General features: G+C 39.7%; 1 protein-coding gene across 2 annotated transcripts in view; it reads right to left on the bottom strand.

Annotated features, from left to right (window-relative positions):
• Positions 1–24,647, bottom strand: part of CAST (calpastatin) — a 112,429-nt gene that overhangs the window by 24,038 nt on the left and 63,744 nt on the right. Inside the window, exons 5-20 of one of the 2 annotated variants that reach the window (XM_021710911.1) lie at positions 24,356–24,421; positions 23,719–23,760; positions 22,029–22,085; positions 21,500–21,613; positions 20,064–20,147; positions 16,551–16,619; positions 14,971–15,069; positions 12,509–12,589; positions 11,861–11,899; positions 11,285–11,377; positions 11,059–11,148; positions 9,887–9,988; positions 5,974–6,057; positions 4,593–4,640; positions 3,100–3,195; positions 552–647 (exon numbers count right to left, since the gene is read on the bottom strand). In XM_021710911.1, the coding sequence (XP_021566586.1) occupies positions 552–647; positions 3,100–3,195; positions 4,593–4,640; positions 5,974–6,057; positions 9,887–9,988; positions 11,059–11,148; positions 11,285–11,377; positions 11,861–11,899; positions 12,509–12,589; positions 14,971–15,069; positions 16,551–16,619; positions 20,064–20,147; positions 21,500–21,613; positions 22,029–22,085; positions 23,719–23,760; positions 24,356–24,421 (1,260 nt within the window). The remainder of the gene's footprint in view (positions 1–551; positions 648–3,099; positions 3,196–4,592; positions 4,641–5,973; positions 6,058–9,886; positions 9,989–11,058; positions 11,149–11,284; positions 11,378–11,860; positions 11,900–12,508; positions 12,590–14,970; positions 15,070–16,550; positions 16,620–20,063; positions 20,148–21,499; positions 21,614–22,028; positions 22,086–23,718; positions 23,761–24,355; positions 24,422–24,647) is intronic. The other variant, XM_008055041.2, reaches the window with a different exon arrangement.

Raw genomic sequence — 24,647 nt, 5'->3', positions numbered from 1 at the left:
TCTGAGCCAAATTCTATCATTAACTAAAGGAAATAAAACCCACTGAAATCAAAGGGAAACAAAGATTCGTTAGATAAATATCATACTTCATACAAAAACTAGAAAGTAAGAAGGAAGCAAGAAATAAATATGGAAAGGGAAAGGAACCGAACCAATCTCTCCTCCTTTAGTTGGCAGAGTTGGGGAGGAATCACTATGATTTGGGTACAAATTATTCTACCAGGAAAGTCAGTAAAAGTAGCATCAGGCTATCTGTTGAACTCCAAACGGGCTTATAAGATGCAGGAAAAAAAAATTCAAATTATCCACAATAGCTAAGGAACTAGAAATAATTTCAGAAGATGAAGGAAAAACATAGCTTGCAGCAATTTAATTGAAGTTTAAACCTAGTCTGAATTTCTACGACATCCCTGAAGTCCAAAGAAAAATAAGATACTCTTATTTCTGTCTTCTCAGAATAAAACAAAATGATGGTAATTCACAGCAGAGTGTAATGGGAAGAAGAACAGACATTTCTTAAGACTCTGCTCAATGCCCAGGGACACACTCACCACGGCATCCAGCTTGGGTGGTGCTGATTGTATGCTACACATGGCGCTCCGAGGCACAGCCTCTGCCACAGGAGTTGGGGCAGCAGCCTTGGATTCCTGAGGAAAGAAGTCAAAGATCTGGTTCACAAGACTAAACAATGGTGGAACAAGGAGACACTCTATTCATCACTGTGAGTAAGCTTCCCTTGAATGCCTAAGGATTGTTGAGTAGTAAACCAGTCAGGACATGTTAAAACTGCTTCGATACCATGCTTTCAGCTTGGTTTTACCTCTTACCTTAAGTAGGCTACTTAACCTCTCTAAGACTCAGTTTTCACATCTGTGAAAGGAGAACAAGGATGGTAGCTAATCTCAAGGGTTGACACGGGTCTTAAATGAGATAAAGTGAGGTGCTATAGCCTCTGGGAACACAGTAAGCACACAAAATTTGAGCAAGTATTGCTATTATTTATATTATGCATTTGTTATCATGTAATACGCAACAAAAATATGCCTACTATACAATATTACATAAAATGTATTTATGTAAATCTGTGAGTATATTGTAAATTACAAATAACTAAGTACAAATGCAAGCTAGTGATACTATACCACAGCCTCAGCACTACCAGGGAACTGAGAAAGCAGATTCTTGACCCCTCAGCCCAATACATTAAAACAGAAATTTTGGGGGTAGAGTCTAGCAATCTGTTTTAATAAACCTTCCAGGTGGTTCTGATGCATGCTAAAGTTTGAGAACCACTGGACTATCTTATTTTATCACAAGAGTAAAATTTCAAACAGATTATTTCAAATTCAGACATCTGCAGAATCTTATCCTATGTGCAAGATGCTCAGCAGGTAATCATTAATAGGGTATGATCTTGTCTTTCAAATAACTTACTACTTATTTAAAACTAGAATGCATGTTAGAGTTTAAGGACCAACACAGCTAAAAACTTCTTTGTAACAAAGGCTTTAACAAGCATATATAAAAAAAGAATGCAGACCTCAGGCAGTGTTGTATTCTGCTTAATAAAGGTTGGAGGGGAGACCAAAGCGGGAGGATCACTTGAGGCAATAAGTTTGAGACCAGCCTAGGCAACATAGCAAGAACTCCATTTTTATAAAAAAAGGAAAAAGTAGCCGGGCTTGGTGGCTCAGACTGTAATCCCGCACCTTTGGGAGGCTGAGGTGAGTGGATTGCCTGAGCCTGCAGATTTGAGACCCGCCTGGGCAGCGAGACCTCATCTCTACAATAAATCGAAAAATCAGCCGGGCGTGGTAGCGCATGCCTGTAATTCCAGCTACTTGGAAGGCTGAGGCGGAAGGATCGCCGGAACCCAGCAGGTTGAGGCTGCGGTGGCCGGGAGTGGCCACTGCACTCCAGTCTGGGTGACAGAGTGAGACTCCAACTCAAAAAAAAAAAAAAAAAAAGGAAAAAGTAGCTAGATGTGGTGGCCCATGCCTGTAGTCCTAGCTACTCAGGAGGCTGAGGCAGGAGGATCGCATGAGTCCAGGAATTCAAGGTTGCAGTGAGTTATAACTGTGCCACTGCAGTACAGCCTGGGCAAGAGAGCAAGACCTTATCACTAAAAATAAATGACTAGATGGATGGGAGGGTGTGGTTTAGGGAGGAAAAAGTAGAAGATAAAGAAGACCATATTTTGACAGAGCTTTACAAGAATAAGACTTTAGTGGATCTAGAATTAGCAGGAAGAATCATTCCAGAGAGAAGGAAGCAAATGAAAAATGCCACAGAGACACGCATATTTATCACTCAGTTTAGTGACTGAGGAACACAGCCTGATAAGAAAAGAAGCAGGACCAGGATATGTTAGTAGGAACTTTTCTTTTATAGGGATGGGAAGCTCCTAGGTGCTGAAACAGAGGAATGACGGGACTATAAGTGTGCTTGAGAAAGTGATTCTGGTGGACAAGAAGGATGGTGAGAAGGAGACCTTGGAAAAGCTGTTGCTAGCCTAAGGTGAGAGGTGAAGACAACTTTAACCAGGTCAGCTACAGAAGTAGAGACAAAAGGAGAGCATGGATGGACTCTAGAGCTTTCCTAAAGGAATAATTATAGGACTTCACCACAAGAATATCAGGGTTTGCTTGGGTGAAGAAAGCACATCAAAAAAAGCAAGACAAAAAATTCATGCAGGCCAGGCACAGTGGCTCGCACATGTAATCCCAGCACTTTGGGAGGTCAAGGTTGGAGGACTGCTTGAGCCCAGGAGTATGAGACTAGCCTGGGGAACAGAGTTAGATCTCATCTCTACAAAAAAATTAAAAAATTAGCCAGTGTGGTGGCATGCACCTGTAGTCCTAGCTACTCGGGAAGTTGAGGTGAAAGCATCACCAGAGCCCAGGAGGTCAAGGCTGCAGTGAACTGTAATTGAGTCACTGCACTCCAGTCTGGGGGACAGAGTGAGACCTAGACTCAAAAAAAAAAAAAGCTTTTTAAATAAACTGTTTCATGCAAAAGTTTTAGTCCCACATTTAAGATTAGTCAAACACATTTAGAAAACTCCCTTAAAACTGTAGATTTATATTTTTAGAAACATACTTCTGTTTTTTTAGGTGGCTTAGGCTTTTTTTCTTTGCGTTTAGATTGGTCAAAATCTTCTGACAGTTCATCGATGAGTTCTGATTCACTCAGGGGCTGCAATATAGGAAACATCATATATTACAAAGATGGCTAGTTTGACTATTAAAAAAATTTTTTTGTAGAGCAATTCTCTTCCTGATTAACACATATGAACTCTATCTTAGGATTTCAAGCTAATTTATATAGTTATTTTTAAGTTCAATGTAAAATAAAAATATCGTGCAACAAATAAGGAATACTAAACACCTCAGTGCCACAAAAGTGTTGACTTTATTTAGTCACAAGTTTTCCTGATACTAATTTCAGAAGAATTTTGTTCAACATTGCCTGTTCTCTCCAGTGAAGATCTGAATAATTTTTAAATATGATTATTATTTTATTTCCTAATGACTTCCCTTCTGAATAAGCCAGAGAAAACATAGATCATGTAACTCCTTCCCTATGACCATGTGGGTTTTTGGCATTCTACTATCCCATCTTCTCAGGGGAGGTGGTGGTATTCCATATTCTAGGACATGAGAGGTCAGTTTATTTTTTTCTTAGATTTGCCTGAATTCACGTTTCATAGTTACTTTTTAAAAAATGTCAGAAGAAGCTGAGCTGTAAAAATCAAGATGTTACCAAAATATAATGCACATTTACTTTAAAAGTTACTAAAAAAATGCTTTTCATCTGATGGATAGGGCAATAGAAAAAGAAAAAATAAAAAGCTCTTTTGGCAAGAAAGATACAGCAATGTTAATCAAAGTTTTTAAAGTCCCAATTCTCCGACCCATGTGAAAACTGCGACTAATAACAGTAATCTGTGATAGAAGGGCTGTCATTCAGAAGTGAGGCCTTGGCATGGACAGCCTGAGTTCCAAGTCCTGGCCCTGCTGTTCTCTAGCTGTGTGACCTTGAACTATTGACACAGGCCCTCTGTCTCAGTTTTCTCATTGAGTAATCACAGTGCATTCCTCACTCAGTAAGGACTCAAAAAGAAAATACTCAAAAAGCAATTGGTGCCATATCAGGCTTATAGTAAGTGATTAATAAATGCTGCTTGTTAGTATTATCATGACACATCTGTCATGATAGCTCCCAAATTATTCATTCTGCTTTAAGATAGCTGCTGCTGGCTTAAGTGAAAGCAATACAGAATCATTAGAGTATCTGATCACAATCAAACCCTAATGCTAGCTCAATCCAATTTAAGAATCCTCTTGGCATCAGCTAAAGTTCAATGACAGTTACCCAGAAACTTATAGTCTAGCAATGATGAGAAAACTAATCATCAAAATAGGTGAAAAGGAGTGATAGGGACCAGCCAAGTGTTACTACCAGAAATTCCCACTCCTCAGTACTAGGCTCACATGCAGGTCTGCACAGTTAACTCTAGTCTGTCAAAATGCTCATTTACACTCTACACTTATACTGTTCTTTTAGTATCAGAAAAAAACTTATTTCCTAACCTTGGGTTTTACTTCAGGCTCTGGCAATAATGGTTTTCCATCTTTATCCTGTAAATGAAATTGAAAATGCATTGAAAATGAAACAAGGAGTTTTGCTTTCATTTCTCATAAAGTTTGTCCTGGAAATTTCAGGATACAAAATTCAGCTTATTTTTTCTTAGACTTGCCTGACTTTGTGTTTCATATTTCCCTTTTATAAAGTATCAAAGTAAGGAGTTGAACAGTAAAAATCAAAACATGATGCACACTGGCTTTAAAAATTACTGGGAAACCCTAACCCTGAATTGTACCCTACATCTTTAAAATTAAGAAATTAAGCCGGGCTCAGTGGCTCAGCCTGTAATCCCGTGCTTTGGGAGGCTGAGGTGAGTGGATTGCCTGAGCCCACAGGTTCAAAACCCGCCTGGGCAACTTGGCAAGACCTCATCTCTACAATAAATCAAAAATCAGCCAGGCATGGTAGCGCGGGCCTGTAGTTCCAGCTAATTGGAAGGCTGAGGCGGAAGGATTGCCGGATCCCAGCAGGTCAAGGCTGCGGTGGCTGGGAGCAGCCACTGCACTCCAGTATGGGTGACGGAGTGAGACACTCCAACTCAAAAAAAAAAAAAAAATTAAGAATTAAAATAAAAAAATAAAAAGTACTGGGAAAAAAAATGTTTTCCATCCACCGAATGGGACAATAGAAAAAGAAAAAAAGCTCTCTGGCAAGAAAGATGCAGTGATGTTAATCAAAGATTTTTCAGTCTCAATTCTCCCAGGATGAAGAGATAGGTATCATTCTTATAACACTGTTTAGTTTTATAGACATAAAGTCTCACAATTTATAATATTTCTAAAAACAAGAAACTTTTTATATTAATGCCTATGTAAGAATTCCAACTATTTTCCATCATGCATTTATATGTATGATTTAAAAAATAAGTTACAAATGTAATTACAGGAGTTAATTCAGCATCTTCACACAAATCAAAACAATAACCAAACCATCTTAGCTGAGGGTACTGGTATACCAGTGCCCATTTATCTCTACACCACTTAGAAGTTTATGGTACTTTTATCTATATAGCAGTTAGAAAAGGAATTATTCCCAGGTTTTTCATTCTGCTTTGAAGTTTAAGGATCTATATATCAAGCATTACTAGTAGTTGAAACACTAGTATTTGGGGGATTTTAATCACCCATGGTTACCACTTTGGAAGCCAGGCAGAGACAGACCATCCCTCAAGGAGTTTAACTATAGCAAGCAGAAAAGAAAGGATTCAGTGTGTTCAGAGTACGTATCTGAACTGGGACAGATACAGGTATTGTCAAGGCTAGGGATACAACAAAACATGCTAAGAAGGCAGGATGGTACTTTCATGCACTATGGCCAATAATTTACCGTGGCTGGTTTTAATCTGTACTCAGATGGAACTGTCTCGTCATCCTCTCCACACTTTTCTAGTTTTTCTTCTTTAGCTTTTGCCTGAAGAAAGTGAAGAGATGGAGGGAAAAAAGCAGTTGGCTAATGCATGTAAAATGAGATGATATCACTTCCTCTGCATACGTCCCCAAGTGTTAGAGCAGACCAAATTCGGTAAAAGTGGCTGGAAGAGCTTTGTAGACTTCAATGCATGAGACCACGGTAGGGATCTGTGAGAAAGGTAGCATGAGGTGACAGAAAAACAGCCCCACCAGGGATCCCAGGGAGCGGCCCTGCCCCACTCCCAGGCACAGTGACCTTGGGAAGCCACTTAGCCTTTCTTTGGCCCAGTTTTCTCAGCTGTGAAATATGGCTACTGATCATCCTTATGTGGCTCACTGGCTTGTGAGGATCACCAGAGAAAAGTAAATAAAAGGTCCTTTGAAGAGAGTATGCACAGGGCAGCAGTGAGTTGCAATTATTTTAATAGCCTTCATCTCCTCACTCAATGAGGCCTAAGGAAGGGAGAGAAAACACAAGCGATTCTCATGATCAGCCCAGTTCAACCCAGTTCAGAAACAAGAGAAGCATCCCAATACAGATCTTTGTTAACTGACGAATAATTCATTTTATCTCTTCTAAAAGGATTCCCCTCAATAACACCAGGACTTCACCAGCTCACTGAACCAAGAACAACTAACTACATTACAAGTAAGTGTTGTTCTGTAGCAGATCGCTGACTTCCAGGATCCAGCACTTGCCATTTGAACTACTGGTGTGTGAGTTCCTTAATGTGCAATAATTTGTACCTCTATCAAGGCATGGATTTAATTTACAAGTCAAGTGGGAGGTTCACTTAGCAAAGTCCAACTCAACCCACTGTTCCCATCCACATCTCAGCCCAAGACTGGAGCTCTCCATGGATGAACTAATTAATTTTTTAAAATATGTATTGAGCACTCTTCATAAGCCAGGCATTGTTCTAGGCTTTGGGATTAGTTTTATTATTTTATAGAATGACTGTCATTAAAGGATAAAATCATGTTTGTTTGGTTTTTTTTTTTTTTAAACACCTCCAGTTATTCTACTGCAGCACATTGAAGAAATCCTATTAAGTGGCAGCACCCCTCAATTCAGGGACCTGTGAGGTCTTCAGTTAGAATAGCCTTCACAAATGTGAAGGGGCACCTGGATACAACCATCATCCCTCCCCACTGCACTCAGGCCTGTAGACAGTGAGAGTCACACACAGCAGGAAATTTGCTTTTCCTCTTTTATAGAGATCTTGTGCTTATTCTTGAAATGTTTGCAATGAGATTTGTATACAGTAGGCACTGGAGAAAAAAAAAAGTTGACTGGTCACAGTGGCTCACACATGTAGTCCCAACACTTTGGTAGGCCAAGGTGGGTAGGATCGCTTGGGTCTAGGAGCTCAAGATCAGCCTAGGCAACAGAGCAAGACCTCATCTCTACCAAAAAATACATTATTAAAAAAATAAAACAAAAATTTTAAAAAGCTGGGCTACTTGGGAGACTGAGGCAGGATTGCCTGAGGCCGGGAGGCTGAGAATGTGGTGAGCTGTGATTGTATCACTGCACTCTACTCTAACTTGGGGGACAGGGTGACACCACGACTCAAAAAAAAAAAAGTCTACTGAATTGAAATAGCATTGGACTAGGTAACCACACCTAAAATTGGGGGAGATTTATAATGAGGTATCACTATAGAACAAAAACCCTTGATTTTATGTTATGACAAACCATGAGAATGTCAAGTGGGCATGGGTCTTTTCTCTGGAGTATGGCATGGTTTTCCACAGAGACTTCTCTACTGTGGATGTGCTGGAGTAGCCATGGATACTCTCGCAGGAAGACAGTGACCTTCCTGAGCCCTATCTTCACAGACTATCTAGGATGTAACAAACTCACCATCAGGTACTAAGAATTCAGCTTAAGAATCTAGAGGACTGAGAGGGAAACTACCAGGGGAGGGAGGAGCACACCTCATCAACAAGGGTACCTTCATAATCAACATTTGTATACCTAACCCTGAATAATTGTACCCCACGTCCTAAAAAAAAAAAAAAAAAAAAAGAAGAAGAAGAAGAATCTAGAGGACTGAAAGACCTCGTCAGGAAATATACTTTGTACATGATTAAAAGGGAACACTTGTATGTCATAAGAAAAGAAGAACTCTTTTTGCTGGAATTTTAGTTTACAGCTGCTCTGAGGTTTTCTAGAGGAAATATAACACATTCATATGCATCTCCACATTAGTTACCCACACTGCTTAATACGTTATTCATTTTAGAGATGGGATCTGGCTGTCACCCAGACTGGAGTACAGGGGCCCAATCATAGCTCACTGCAGCCTTGACCTCCTGATCTCAAGCAATCCTCTCACCTCAATCTCCCAAGTAGTAAGGGCTACAGGCACACACCACTGCATCTGGCTCAGTTTTAAATTTTTTTGTAGAGATGGGGCGTTTTGCTCTGCTGTCCAGACTGGTTTCAAACTCCTGGCCTCAAGCAATCTTGCCATCTTGCCCTTCCAAAGTGCTAGGATTACAGGTGTGACCCACTGAACCCAGTCTTAATAAGTTATGTCACTTTTATTGTTTACTAGTTACCTGATTTTAATCATTCTAAGACTCTTTTGATTCTGGAGTTTATAACATGTATATACCTTCCCTCCCTACATTTATGTCTTATTTAAATTACCCTAATTATCTGTAAAAAGCCAACCAGGTCTCAGGTGATAGAACCACAACTCAACCTGATCTCTTGACTCCCCCCAGGGTTCTGCTAAGACCTCCCTTTCCTCAAGATGACATAGCTTCTATGTAGTGACTCTAAGTCATATATACTTTGTTGTAATTAAAGTTTCCTTCCTTCCCGATACGTTACTTGGTCCTGGAAGATTGGGACTGTTTCTCCCGATCCCTGTAGCTCAGCAGCACAAAACTTATCATGCCACACTGTGGCCGGTGAACTCTCCAAGAAAGTCGAAGATAGAAATTGGCCCATCTTGGACCAGACCAGTCCCAGACTCCAGGAGAGTTGCCGGGCATCAGGGAGATTCCATTTTCCTGATTGACTTGGAACAGGAAGTGACAGAAGCGGGGGCATTGTGACAGCGACACTTGTCAGCTACCTTCCCTTGAGCTGATGGGAGTGGGGCACCTAGGGACCCCGGTTGCCTTTCTGCCTCCTCAGAACAAGTGACCCTCTCCTTCCAGAGGACCAAGTTGAAAATTTCCACAAAAATTATAAAGTATTATTAAAGCTCTCCTACATCAGACACAAGTTTACTTTGGCTCAGAAGGCTTGTTAGGATCTTGGTGTGTGGTGGGATAAACACTCATCAGCATCATTCTCCAAATGTGCAGAGCTTCAGTTGCTTGATTTTATGCTCATTTGAGCCAAAATTTCTGGTCTCTTTCCCCACAGTTTTCAAAGAAGGCTCTTCTCACCCCTTATGGCCATCTTCCTTTTTCTTTATAAAAAGAAGCACACAGAACACTTCTGAAAATGTAAATTACAAATTTCCCCTATCCATGGGAGCAGGCAAACCTCACTATTTCCCACCAAGCCTCTGTTCTTGTTATCTTGTTTTGTCAGATGTCATTTAAACTTTGGCAAAGGAGATTAGCATTTATTTGGACTCTAAATGTTTCACAAGACAAACACTCAACTATTCCTCCAGGTTGCGAATGACCCCGCTGTAGTATCTAACTTTATCAGACCCTGAAAGTAACGTGAAATGAAAACAAGTTCTTTCTTAATCTCCAATAAAAGAAAAGCTGTGCAAGAATTCTAAACACATGGAACACATTCAGTTTTGTAACCTGCAGACTAACATGCTTCATAAATCAACTATTAAGGTCAGTACCTCATCAACTTCCTTAAGAGAGTTGAGGTCAACTTCGGGATCTGGCTTCCGGGTGCCCAGGGAAGCTGACAGAGCCTCAAGTGCTTGATCGCTCATTTTATCCTGTTAGAAATTAAAAACAAAAAAATTATGTGCATAAAAAAAGACAACATCTCCAGAACCTGAGCAATACATTTACTTTGTGAAATACACATTTTAAATCTGTAAGATAAGCTGTATATTGGGGAAAACTTCAGGAAGGCAATTTTATCTGAAACCTAGCAAAAGAGAAAAAGGAAAAAGGACTTACCAATGAGTGAAAATGGGGGCTAAGACACATTTCTATAGTAACATCATTCTCTGGGGGCACACTTCACCCCTTATTTAGCACATTAGAAGTATAACTATAATAATGTTATCTTACAATACTCCCAGCAAAATAAAAGCTGCAAGCAGTAAACCTTCACGACTCCATTTATTCTTTTTCTAAAAAACAGCTTCTGACAACCGGAATATTTAACAGCTAACCTTGAGAAGCACGGAAACTTGCAGTAGTCCTGCTGTGGCCTTCTCTGAAGGCACAACAGCTGATGGCTGTAGGAACTCCCGGTTTCAGGGGTGTGGTGCTCACCACTGTTCCCCAGTCAGCCAGATAAAAATAAACTGTCCCCTCCAGGAGGGGAGAGGCAGAAACAGCCCAGACAGACACTGCTCCTTAGTAGAATCTTGACTATTTGCAGATGAGACATGGTTTCTCATCCAGCCCACAATTGCAGGATCACTTGTCAAGATTTGTGAAAATTAAGTCAGAGTTGATTGTGGCTAAGAGAGCTGGACAGTAGGAGAAATCCTCAGGGCTCAAACTTGCTTAGGGAATCAAATGTGAAGATTTTATGTTTCAAGAATGCAGTTTCTCTGGTTTCTGCCCTTCTGGGAATTGTAATGGTCTTGGGTCATGACCAAAAAGACTAAAATCATTCATGGGTATACATAAAAGCAACCAGGCCTGCGCAGAGTTGATCAATATAACCCTCATTGGATTCACTATTCCACAGAGACCCAAGGACAAAAAAGATCATGGCTTCTCATCGTGGGTAGTGCACACTTGGGGTTATCCAGAATGAGCTAGATCAGGCTTAGGAAAGCAACTGCTGTCAGGTAGACTGTGGATACTTTCAAAGAAAGATTTATACCTTCTCCACCTTTCTTTTCTTCTCCTGGGGTGGAACAGTACTTCTGACTACCCCTGGTGACTGAGCTTTTAAAACCTCTCCTGTAGATTTCTGAAAAAGAAAACACAAAAGATCAGCTGTACAGATGAGAAAAATGCAATTGTAATACCAGAACTAAAAGTTGTTGCTGTTTTAAAGTTCAAAATAGTTTCTAGCAAGTTCTCCTTCAAAATTCTCCAAGCAATACCTCTTTTTCGGTGTTCTTTCCAGCAGCAGTTGGTGAACTACAAGTAAAATCAGATGACAAGGCGTCGATAGCATCATCCGGCCCCATGGGTTTCTAAGGAAACAGGCACAATGATGGGCGAGACATGAGAAGCACTCAAGTGAAAAAATGGATTATACACCCAGCAAATGAAGAATGCACTTCTGTAATTTCTTAGCTAACAAGCGAGATATGTGAATGAAATAAATCAAAATATATGTCTTGAAGAGAGTAGGTACTCACTAAGTATTATTTTCCTCTTACCCTCTTCTAAAAATATTAGATGCTGGAATATTCTCATTCAATCGTTATTAAACGTTTATTTTATCCTTATACTTTTTTGGTTCCATTCTCTCTCCCCTCAAAAAACCTACACATGCGTATAGGAGCACAGAGATAAAACCTACAACAATCTCCTTTCTCTGAACAGACAGAAACTCCATCTGTTTGGAGATTAGTTAAGTGAAAATCCTTAAATGTAGAACTGATAGCCCTGCTTCCCCAACCAAAGATATAAATAAAAAATGTAACTTAGAAGTTATTTGTGTATAAACTCACAGAAGAGTCTGGAGGAGGTCCTGTGATTCCTTCTTTTTTCTGAAACAAAAAATAGTTTGATAATGTTGAGAAGGCAAGATTAATGCTTATAGTCAGCAAAATGTATGGCTTGATGTATGCTATGGGTTGAATTATGCCCCTCCCCCACCATCACCAAATCATATACTGAAATCCTAACCCCTAGTACCTTAGAATAAGAGTTTATTTGGAGACAGGATCTTTAGAGAAGTAATCAATTAAGGGCCAAGTCATTAGGGTAGGCTCTAATCCAATATGACTAGTATCCTTATAAAAGGGGGAAATGTAGACCCAGAAATACCCATAGAAGGAAGATGAAGTAAAGAGACCCAAGACAAGCAGAGAGGCCTACCAGAGTCTTTCCTCACAGCCCTCAAAAGGAATTAACCCTGCTAGCACCTTGATTCTAGACTTCTAGCCCCCAGAATTGTGAAACAATTCTATTGTTTCAGCCACCCATTCTGTGGGGCTTCATTACAGCAGCCCTAGGAAGCTAATACAGGGAGCCACATAATAATGACAAATTCACACACACCACTACATTTTATAAATTTTAAACATTGTGAAGATAATAATACGAATTACAGTCTAAAAAGGAAACAGTTAAAAGTAAATAATTATTTAACTTACAGCCAAAAGTTCCCTATATTTTGGAGGAATTGTGACTTCTCTTTTCCCCAATTCCTCTATGTAGGTAGAACTCATGGGATCCTGGAACAAAATCACACACACAGAGATATTATGTAATTAATTAGCTGAAAATATTACATGCATATCCTGAAACCAGAGTATACTCTAGTATTAATTTATGGAATGACTGAAATGAAATGTAAATTATTAAGGAGCCAATTCTTTACATAATACTGACATTCTAAGTTTACAAAAATACTCATTTAGTTGGTTGATCTCATGAAATGCTAGAAAATATACAATATATGGGCAGCCCTCTTTTGGGTCTCCTCCTGCTTTAGAGCTTCTCTGTCTTAATAAACTCCTGCTTAAAAAAAAAAAGAAAATATATAAAACATTACACTAAAGTTGACTCCCACATTAAAAATATTTTATTTTCAAATGCTTTCATTACCTAATGTTTCCAATATGTACAAAAGTATAGTTAATAACAATGATTTCTGTATAACCCCAAATCCAACTCTATCAGATCTATAGATCTTTGTTCTTTCTAAGAAAACAAAAATCATAGTTAGAATGGAAGTCTCCTGTTTAGCCCTCTCCAGTCCAATTTCCTTTCCGTGTTACCCAGCAATACTCACCTATCCTAAACTTTAAGTTTATGGTAGTCATTCATTTAAAGTTGAGCATATTTTAAAATAATTTCTATACATGGAGGTATCCATTAACAATGTACGGAATTACTTTGTACATTTTCAAATGTTATGTAAATGGTATAGTATTCTATCTATCATTCAGCATTATTTTTATTCAAAATTTTGTTTTGGGGCTATAGCTGTGAGAGGAAATAGCTAGAGAAAGACTAGGCAGACAGACAGGGCAGGCCCTCCTATAACAATGTAGCAAACTTCCAGCAGGCCTCTCAGGCTGACACACTGGCAATGGTAAACAAGCTCCCAGTGAGCCTCTCAAGCTAGAGCTTAAGTGCTCACTGCTGGGAAAGATAAACGACCAATCAGCTGACCATTAGGCCCCTACCTGCCCCCCATTGGTCCTTAGAACTAACCGATCAGAACAGCTAGTGCCGACCAATCAGTTCATAGCTAGTGCTAGCCAATCAGCTCAGTCTTAGAGCTATATAAGCACCAGGTTACAGCTCCCAATCAGCAACTTCTCTCAGTCCCCACTGTGGGAGCTTTTCTATCCTCTCAATAAATCCTGCTTTCTCACTTTCCAACCATCTGTGACCTTCATTCCTCCTGGGCATGGAAACAAGAACCCCGACCTAAAGAGCTGCAGATCATCAGAGCCAAAGAGCCATGCATCCTGGGGCCTGGCTTGCCAGCTGACTGAGAGGGCAGAATTGGGAAGGCTGCTGGAAGAAGGCGAGACTCCCAAGCTGAGATACTCCAGGGGCTAGCTTATCAGCCCACCGAAATCAGCAACACTCTCAGGGCTTGGCTTGCCATCCCATTAGAGCCAACACTCCAGGGACTAGGCTTACCAGCCCCTCAAGCTGACCCTCTCTGGGGCTTGGATGGCCAACCCATTGATGCTGACACTCTCAAAGCACAGGCTGACCTGAAAAATCTGTATTACAACCATATTGAAACATGAATAATAACTATAAAGAACTGCATTATATTATCCTATACTCTGTTGGACAAAATTGTTTCCAAATGTTTCACCAGTTATTATAAGTCCTTGCACACATGGGCAAGGCTCCCTCCTGGGAATCTCTCTAAAGAGGACTTCCTGGTTGAAAGGATGCTCATTTTCAACACCCACAAGTCACAGGAGAGTTGTCAGACTTTTATACTTTTGTCCATCTTGTAAGTGCAAAGTGGCATCTCTCCATGTTTTAGTATCATTTTCCTAACTACTAGGGAAAGTTTCATTTTACTTATTTATTGGTCAAATTTTCTCCTAATTTTTTACTGGGCATTTTCTATTTTGTATTATTTATAAATTCTAGAAACAAAACCTGTTATATCTGTTGCAAATATTTTTATCTAGTTAGGCACATTTTAAATATCAAGAAACAATTTTCTTGCTTTTTTAAGGATTAGGAATAGAGATGAACTGAGGGTGGTAAATATCAAGAAATCAAAATAAATTGAAGTCACAGGACAGGAAATATCTGTATATCAAAGTAAGCCCAACTTCATTGGACTTAAATCTCGAGGACAGAAAATAAGTCTTTGTGACCCAACAGGGAGTATCTCCATACTAATCTTTAAACAATCAATAAATGTTTGCTAAAATACTAATGGTCCAGCTACAATAAGACAAATCATTTCCATCCCCAACACTCATTTTTAGTTGCTGTCTCAATACTGGTATCATTCCTATCTCTGTCCAAGAAGCAGAACATGAGGTTTTCTCTCACACTTCATAACCATAGACCTGTTTGCCCTCCCAACCACTGGGTATGAATTTTCACAGGTGTCAAGATCACATACAGAAACTTCTGGCCCAGTATATGGTGTATTATCTTCTTCAGTTTCTTCAGGTCCTCCTAAAGTGTCTATTAGGTCATCCAAAGCAGCATCTATACCTGACTAGAAAAGAAAGAGAGAAGATACTTAAATGCTATTTGTTATATGTATTTTACTTTTGGTCTTTTTACCTAAAAACAAAACAAACAAATAAACAAAAAACCCCATTCTGTGTAGAAAAACACCAAGAGTTCTTCAAACACTAACATAGTTAAAATCTGGTCTCTAACAGACCTTATTAACTCCCAGAGTACAGATGCTGGAGTGGAAAGATGAAAAACCACATTCAGGCAAGAATCGCAAATTTTTTTTTTTTTTTTTTTTGAGTTGGAGTCTCACTCTGTCGCCCAGACTGGAGTGCAGTGGCCGCTCCCGGCCACCGCAGCCTCGACCTGTTGGGCTCTGGCAGTCCTTCCGCCTCAGCCTTCCAAGTAGCCAGAATTACAGGCACGCACTACCACGCCCAGCTACTTTTTTGATTTATTGTAGAGATGAGGTCTCGCTGCCCAGGCGGGTCGTGAACCCGCAGGCTCAGGCAATCCACTCACCTCAGCCTCCCAAAGGCGCGGGATTACAGGCTGAGCCACCGAGCCCGGCTAAGAATCGCAATTTCAACAGGTCAAAAGAATGACCTAAGTGAGCAGATGGGTTTATTAAAACTGCCAGTCTAAGGTACTGACAGTTAAAAAGAAAAAAGGAAAAAAGAAAGAAAATACAAAGAATTAGGAACATGATGATCTAAGCAATAGGAGAAATACTTATCAGTAGTTTTTATTGATTTATTTATATTTACTTGTTTATTGCTTATCAATAGCTTTTCAGGATTTTATATAAAGAACCCCAACAAAATCTCTGTATAGCACCTCTTTCAAATAGAATCTATTTGAAATAGAATCTATTGCTGTGTTTTCATTCGTGTTCTTTTGTTCAGTTGTTTGTCCAAAGATGTTTACAAAACAGAAATTATGAGATGTTAAGCTTACAAGAACTGACATTTTGTCAATATGAGTTTAAATCAGTATAATAAATGAGAGTGTCTCCATCCTATTTCTGGGGCTAAGAGTGATTAATTATAAATTATAACCTTCATCTAAAGAGGAGAACAACAATTTAGGAAAAGACCTTTCGCTATCTGACTCAGGCTAAAAAGAATTGTTTAAAATACATTTTTAAATTTTTTTGTGCAATAACCATATTTCCATAACAATGCTAGGGCTTGCCTGATCATGGATATGTGTAATAGAATCTGGGACCTGTCAGTGATACCTCCAGCTAAAGGTGGTAAATTTGCAGGAGAGAAACTAGAATGCAAACTCCATGGGATGAAACTGGAGTTTTCAAAATGAAGGGTTATAACATAAAATGTTACAAACATATGTGTAAAAACCATACTTTCAACCCAGCCACATCTGCCTAAAACAATAATTCATTATAATGGTCCACTTAAATGACCCTCATATTTCTGCCCATAAGAAATCAGATTACAATAAACACAAAACATATGAGTAAATGTCTTCTATAGACATGCACGGCTGCCTTCATACCTTTCCAGATGGTTTATCTGGTTTGGATTCAACTGGTACAGCTGGAGTTAATGATTTCTTTTCTTTTTTCTGGTGGGAGAAATAAAAACTCCTCACATACCTTTATAAAACCCAATACCGTTACATATTTTAAAATGGATTCATTATAATGTTAATAGGATTGTTCATACACTGAACATCTGCTCTGCACCAGACACTTTGTTATATGTTTTATATCCTTTTTAATAGAACATCCTAAATAATATTAACCCATTTAGTGATGGGGAAAGCAAGGCTCAGTGAGATTAAGTAACTTTTCTCAGAAACAGAAGTAAGATTTGAATCCATGACTGTCTCTTTGCTATTCCTCTGTAGGATCGTCCATGGCCAGTCTTCGGAATACCCATACATTCTTTCCTTGGGCTGCCACTTATAGCTGTCCTCACACATCAACACCTTCACATTCCCCATACCCTGGCATCTCATCAACCATTCTTCCCCAATTTCTCCTAAAATGAGTTTCTCTCTCACCATTGCTTCATTGGCTCTATTGACGATTACCATTAACTTCCCAATCTGCAACTTCCATGCTTTTATCCAGATATAACCTCTGAAATTTGTTGGAAGCATCCCTCTCTTGACTCTCACCTCTCCCAGCTGCTACCACCCAGCACCATGCTGATTGTACTCTGGCATTCACATCCTTCATGTGTCTCCTCTGCCCCAACTGCATACATTTTGTGTGTTTCTGCTCTGTGCTTGTGGCCCCATCCAAAGTCATTCTCTAGGCTCAGGAGTCAAATGCTTTTAGAGATTGGCAGGAAGTAAATGGGCGAAGTTGTTGGGTTTAAGACAATAAAGGATCGTGTCTCATTTGAAGGTATAAAGTTCCAGAAGCAAAGCACAGGGAAGGCACAGCCCTGGAGTCCTGGATTTATACAGCACATGACCGCTAGAGACACATGGCCGCTAGAGACTTTGGCAAGTCACTTCTCCTTGGAGATAATGACAATATTTGCCCCAGGGTGCTGTGGGGATTGGATAAATTAGCCTATAAAAGGTACAAAAACCATTGTCTGGCACTTGTTAAACACTATGTCAGTACTTGTTATATAAGCACTAAATAAGTGATTGCTGTGATTGCTGTGCTGAAAATACAACCGGGGCAAACCAGGGTGTGAGCCTGAGTCTGGATAACTAAAACCACTCCCATGATTCAACCACCACCTTTTGTAGACATTCACTCCTATTCTCTCCCCACCTTTCCCCTCTGTTTTTCTCCTTCTCTCCCACTCCTTCATTCTTTTGTAATTCTAAAACAAAATTTTAACTGCCTTGCTACACACATTTTTCTTTGGACACTTTCAAAACTTAAATTTAGCCCATCTAAAATCAGACACATCACACTTTTTCCATCATATGATTCCTCTTCTGACTTCAACCAGTCAATGGCACCCAGGGACAGGACAGCAAGGGGCCCAGCTAACAATGTAAAGAGACACTTGCTCTCAGGTGCCAACCCTGCACTTGCAAGAACCTGAAAGTAAGCACATTGTATTTCATGCCCGAGGCCTCCCTTTCCTTACCTTAGGGTAACCAAGCTAGCTCAGTCAGACTCGGAAGCCCCAGGCTATCCTAGATTTGACTTTACTTTTGCCCACTTCAGCCAATCATCTCCTCAAACCTCTGCAGTGCCTCTGGCATAACTCCCCACTTTCTCATGTCATCACAGCTCTAATTTAGGCTTGGGTATGACTCACTAGGACTGACCAGCCTTTCCCCTTCCTATCTCTATTCTTCATTCCGCCCACTGAACTCAGTCCCTTACCCTTCCACAGCTTGGTTTCAACCACATCACTCCACCTGTTCTCTAACATTCTCAATGGCTCCCCACTGTCAGCTGAATCACTACAGGCAGAAACTCACCTTAGCCTTCTTCACAGTGGGGCTCAACCTGTCTTTCTGGTATTACAGCCCCACCACTACACTGCACCCACACTGGAATGCACTTTGTGCTCAAACACAACTTACTCTTTTCAATGCCTTGATGTGTTGCAAGCCTGTGACCCCAGCTCTCCTTCCATGCTTAACTTAAGTTGGACCTAGGCTCCCAAAGCTCTTATGGAGTCCCTGAATCAGACAGAATCCCTCACTCCTCACCAAATGGCTCCCCATGGAGGCCTTTCTTAATCTTCCTTGAGTTACAGTCCTAGGTATATTGTCTTCTCCCACCCCTAGCTGGATTGGCCCAGAGTTAGTGCACCCTGCAGAGCCAACCACAGTGTTTTCAACATGCCATGTACTAAAACTGCAAGGAAGATCTGATCAATGTTATGGGAGAAGAATCAGAGGCAAATAAAAGTGAAATGCTTTGTCCCAAGATCCAGTATTCCATACAAGTATTCCACACAAGAATTCCACACAAGCCTCTCCTAATTTTATTGTTTAGTTTTCACTGATACCACTGGGTAATTCAAGTCTAGCATAAATTTAAAATCTTGATTACATTTTAAAAAAATTATAAGATATCCAATCCTTGTCTTAAATCTATCAATTTTTCAACTATCTCATCTAAGTACTTCTCCCTGGCATGAGAGAGTAACATGTATCTTGGAGTGAAGTGCAAGTCTCAAGGTAGTATATAAGAGACCTGTTGCAAGAAAAAAATTTAAGTATTTTCATTTAAAATTTTTTGTAAGTTTTGCTGTTACTTCACAGGAGATGTGCAGTTTAGATAAAAATGCCCTTTTTTTTCAAATCTGAGGGGAAAAAAATGATGTTTCAGGGAGATCATAATTTTGTCCTATGACTTTCTTTACCAACTAGCTCAGAGGGGAATACCTTTCACATGTTGAGGAGCAGAAATATAAATATATACCACTTCAAAAGTGTTCATTTCCATCCTCTCATCGTTTCTTCAGTTACTAACTTGTGCCTTCAGACTTATTACATGCCCTCCACACTGACTGCTAACTCTGTATTGCTATGGGTAGAAGAGGCAAATAACTTCTCATCTTATATTCCCAAGCTAGTACCAGAAGCAGCTCTAAGAAGAGGGCCTAAGAAAGGCATGCCCATAATCAGCCAACACAGCATATAACATTTGCTCGTGAGAGGCCTTGAGATGTCCCCTCCCATAGCCGTTCATGCAGATGCCATGACTACGATCCCCTAGGATCATGATAGCTGGAGTCAACACTGAAAGCTTAGGGTGAGGCCTATTCACATGCTCATGGAAATTTTATTTGCTTTATTTCATACCTTTACATCTGAAATGCAGGGCCTGAATCCACTCACTTGGTGTTGACACCAGACCTCACATATGGCAGGGGTACAATAAGTATTTGCTGAATTTATGAATTTTAAAATCATTTTTGCTATCTTGTTCACTCTATAGCCCTTAAATGCATGATCTTTACCACAAAATTTTACATGTCAACACTTTACCAAATAATAGGTTACCTAAGTATATTTCTTATAAAGAAACAGGAGAAGCAGAGAAGCCCACGCTGACCTCTACTCATGTGTGCTCACCTTGTCACCTGGTTTTCCCGACGCTGCGACTGTACCAGCAATGACACTCTCTCCACCAGCAGAGGTCGCGTCTTGTGGTTTACTCTAAGGGTGAGGATGAAAGATTGACAGGATTAAGTATCTTTGAATGGCTATTATCAAGATCATGAGTTTCAAATGTCACTAACACCTGCCGGTTTGCCCTGATGGACACCATGGTAGAGGAACGTTTACTTGCTTCTACTGTGCATGGTACAGTCCTGGGCACCACACGAAGCTGGACTCAAGAGCCACAGAGTCCAGACAGGTAACACAGATAAGACACATCAGGCCAGGTAAGGACAGTGGTAAGCTGGAGCACATACAACAGGTGTAATGGCTCAGTCCATTACAATCATGGGATCCCACTGTTGTGGGATAGTCTAATTTTTCATGAGAAGTTAGAAGTTATGATTTATGTGAAATACCCTGACTCTAATTACTGACTACTATTTAAAAATAATTTTTGAGTCAAAGTCTCACTCTGCTGCTCGGGCTGAAATGCAGTGGCACAATCAGAGTCCACCACAGCCTCGATCTCCTGGATTCAGGTGATCCTTCTGCCTCAGCCTCCCAAGTAGCTGGGATTAAAAGTGCACACCACCTCGCCAGACTAATTTTCTTTTTCCTCGTAAAGACAAGTTTCACTATGTTGCCCGGGCTGGTCTCGAACTTCTGGACTCAAGCAATCCTACCTACTTGGCCTCCCAAAGTGCTGGAATTACAGGCATGAGCCATAATGCCTGGCCTAATTAAAAATAATTTAACAATACTGTGAGTCAAACAAAATACATATGTGGCAGCATTTGACTGGTGGGTCACAAATTCGTGACCTCTGCTATAAAATATATTGTGAAGTGGATCTCGTTATCTTCCACATGCACTCAGTGAAAAAGTTCTCATAGATGTTAATTCTTCTAAAAGCTGACTGCCATTAACTACATAATTTTGGAATCAATTTCTGAGTTTAGGCTTTATAAGTTTCTCTCTTCTATAGGACTCTAAAAATGCTTTAAGACTTCCATTTAAATAAGCAGAAAATGCAGGGCACCTGCGTTCCCCTAACCCAGGTACAAAGGGGACCAGTGGGTAGCTTCAATCCAAAGCTGGGAGTCTTCCTGTCTAGGAGACATCAGAGCCTGCTGCCTTGCAGTCATGGCTGGTCATCACGGGGCAGTGAGAGAAGGCTGGACAACACATCCCCTGGACCCATCTGATGCCCTTCTCAGGCCCTCCAGAAACCCAAATGTCTACAAAGGTATTTGAAAAACCAATAAAATAACTCACCACATCATTAAAATATAAAATATACTCAGCACAGCCCCACAGATTCAACTCCACACCTCAGTGCAAATAGGGGACCTGCATCTTATTACCTAGCTGATGTTAATGTTTGTGTATCAACCTGCTTTATTTACCTTTGGTTCTGTGGATTTCTCTGGTGATGGCTGTTCACTTGATCTGGAAACTGCTTTTTCATTATGAGCATGCTTGCTTCCTGTCTCTGATGCATGCTTGGGTAGGTTCTTTGGCTGAAAGTACACACATATGTGCAAACGCACACACAAAGATGTAGCTAACAAGATGGTAGTTTTAAACCTAATACCGATACTTTTCTCTATAGAGTAAACATTGTTCATAACAGTTGGACTGTTTGTGGTTTTAATATGTGAATTTGAATTAGTGTGATGTACATATGCCAAATTTCACTTTAGGTCCAAAATTTGAAATAGTGCAAATTCTTCTCCCAAAATTCAGCAAGAAGCACATGAATAAATTGTAAACACTGCTATTGCCACATGATGGCACCATTTTAGCTGAAAAAACAAAACAAAACAAATATCTAGTCATCCACTTCAGAGATTAGCCTTGAATGCTGAGATTTTAATTATACCTCACTAAAAAGATGTAACCTGATAATACCAAGTTTTAAGAATAATCATTTACCTCTGTGTGTTCTTTTGGCTTTCCTTCTTGGGATTTCTTCTCATGAGCCACAGATGGCTGCCAATTTCAAAAGATGAAGAACTCAATGACACTGAAATCCACTGCTTTCATATTTCCAAACAATATCAAGAACAAAATTCCAGTTAAGACATTCTGCCTTTCTCAGGAAAAGCCCACTTAGGCCCATTCTCTAAGGTCAGAGAAGCAGACATGTTCTCTCTGGTCAAAAGTAACCCTACCAACAAGTGCTCATAATGGTGACTAGTAGAAGAATAGTGAAAAATTTAGTATTTCATCTGAATATTTAAAAATACATATGTATCTTTAAGTTATTGGCTTTTTAAAAAAATTCATACAGATACATTGGTAACTAGATTTATCTATAGAGACATCTCAAGATCAATGTGGCTACTGAGTTTGTTGGCAGGGGATCTTACTCTAGAAGGTGTTTGTTTGAGATCTCCTTTCTTTTTTAAAATTTAATTAATTTTTTTAGGAACAGGGTCTTTCTCTGTCACCAGGCTGGCATATAGTGGCATGATCACAGTTCACTGCAGCCTCAAACTCCTAGATTCATGTGACCCTCTTGCCTTAGCCTTCTGAGTAGCTGGGACTACAGGTGTGCACTACCATGTCTGGCTAATATGTTTAAAAAATTTTTTGTAGAGATGAGGTCTCACTATGTAGCTCCTGCTGGTCTCGAATTCCCAGCTTCAAGCGATCCTCCCACCTAGACCTCTCAAAGGGGTGGGATTATAGGCATCAGCCACCATGCCTAGCCATTAAAATCTGTCTTCATGGAATTTTCATAGTTTAAGTAGAGATCATATCACTAGAAACCCAATTCTCTTGAGATTTGGTAGATAATCAGAAGCAATTAAATGTGCACATTGAGTGGAATAGAAGACAACTTCCACTTTCAGTTGCTACATTCTTCACTCTAGAGTACACTGAACTACCACCCCCAGGGGCCACCAGGAGGCCTTACACAATTAATAAGCCCCACCTACACCCTCACCTGCACTTAAAGTACTTGTGCCCCAGGCTTTCTTTCCAAAGGAAGGCTTGAGGACTTATCTGCTTAAACGCTTATTAAGGGTAAACATCTGTGCTGCTGTAGACCCCAGGGTCCGCTCCATTCAAGGCAGAATGGCATTCATTCTGGACAACCAAGAGTCAGGAAAGCAAGAAAAGTCAGTTTCCTGGGTAACTGATAACTTGCTCCACCAACTGAGATAAGACTGTCAGGATAACCCAGCTGGCCTCTTAGGAAAGACTCTCATCTCTAAGTTATCTGGTGCTAAACTCAGCAGACATATATTCTTGCTGTCTCACTAGACTTGGAATCGGATACTCACTATCCACTGTCCTTTCTCCTTTGCTCCACTTGCTTTGTTTTTAAAACAATTACTTTATCTATAACAAAAATCTAGATTTGAACAAATGCCTTCTGAAATGTATTTTCACCTATAAAACATTATATATTCTTTTTAATATATGATTTAATGTTAAAAATATTTTATATATACTCTTCACCTACACAATCATATTCAAAAGTGTAGTCAAAAATTAATTAAATTAGCTGACAAACCCCCTTTACTGTTCAGTAGCACCAATATAGAAAATTGGTTATTCATTACTATTTTTTAAAAAACTCTAAATAACTCACTAGCAAACTTCAGTCATTTACCTTAGCTGATTGTGACTTCTTCTCAGGTTCTGTTTTTACAGGCTAAGTTCAGAAAAAAGAAAAAAATGAACATAGTTTAGGAAGATTATCATAAATTTCCTTCAACTAAGGAAGCTCAAAAGAGATTATTTTGATGTAAATATAAACTTTATGACTTACATTTATTACACTTTGCTCAGAATTGCAACTCTCTAGATAAGCACTTAATCACACTAGTTAATATTCTGCTCTTACTATTCAGATGGCAATCTACATCTTACTTCTAGCTATGTGCAATGAAGATACATAAAGATTTATTACTGTTTACATTGCAGCTAATACAGAAGCAACATAAAGTACAAACCCTCCTTTAAAGCCAAAGGTACTATGTTTCAAAGTCATTAACATGATCTTTACATCAGTGAAATACCACAGGCTGACAGTGTGAAACAATGGAATGGTGACAGAATCAAGAGCACAGGAAGCAGTGAAATATATTTTTAGTGCCAGAAGGTGGCTGATGGGCAGCTAAGCCTACAGAAAGTCCACGATGGGATCAGAGCATAACTAAAGACTGTGAAATGCAGTTATTAGCATGTGCTGGGAGGCTGATGTGACCATTAGTAACAGAGATGCCCTAGTAGATGAACCACATCACCTGTTTCTTGTGCCTTTTCTTGTTAGGAGGATGTGGTCCTTCCATCTGTTTGCTGACTGGAATGGCCTAATGCAAGAGCACAGCTCCAAGTATAATTTTATTTTATCTGACATTCAAATGAGTAACACGTATATACAAGGTTAAAATGATTACCCCATGATCCATTTTATTTATCTACGGCATCTACTCAACACATATGTATATAACTCCAAGAAGACACAGGCACCTACACTCTAAGGCAGGGGTCCTCAAACTTTTAAAACAGGGGGCCAGTTCACTGTCCCTCAGACCG

Source organism: Carlito syrichta, unplaced genomic scaffold (assembly GCF_000164805.1).
Source record: "Carlito syrichta isolate Samal-C Ts95f unplaced genomic scaffold, Tarsius_syrichta-2.0.1 Scaffold301643, whole genome shotgun sequence".
Lineage (NCBI taxonomy): Eukaryota > Metazoa > Chordata > Mammalia > Primates > Tarsiidae > Carlito > Carlito syrichta.
The sequence above is the reverse complement of the archived record's forward strand: the minus strand, read 5'-3'. Positions and strand labels throughout refer to the sequence as shown.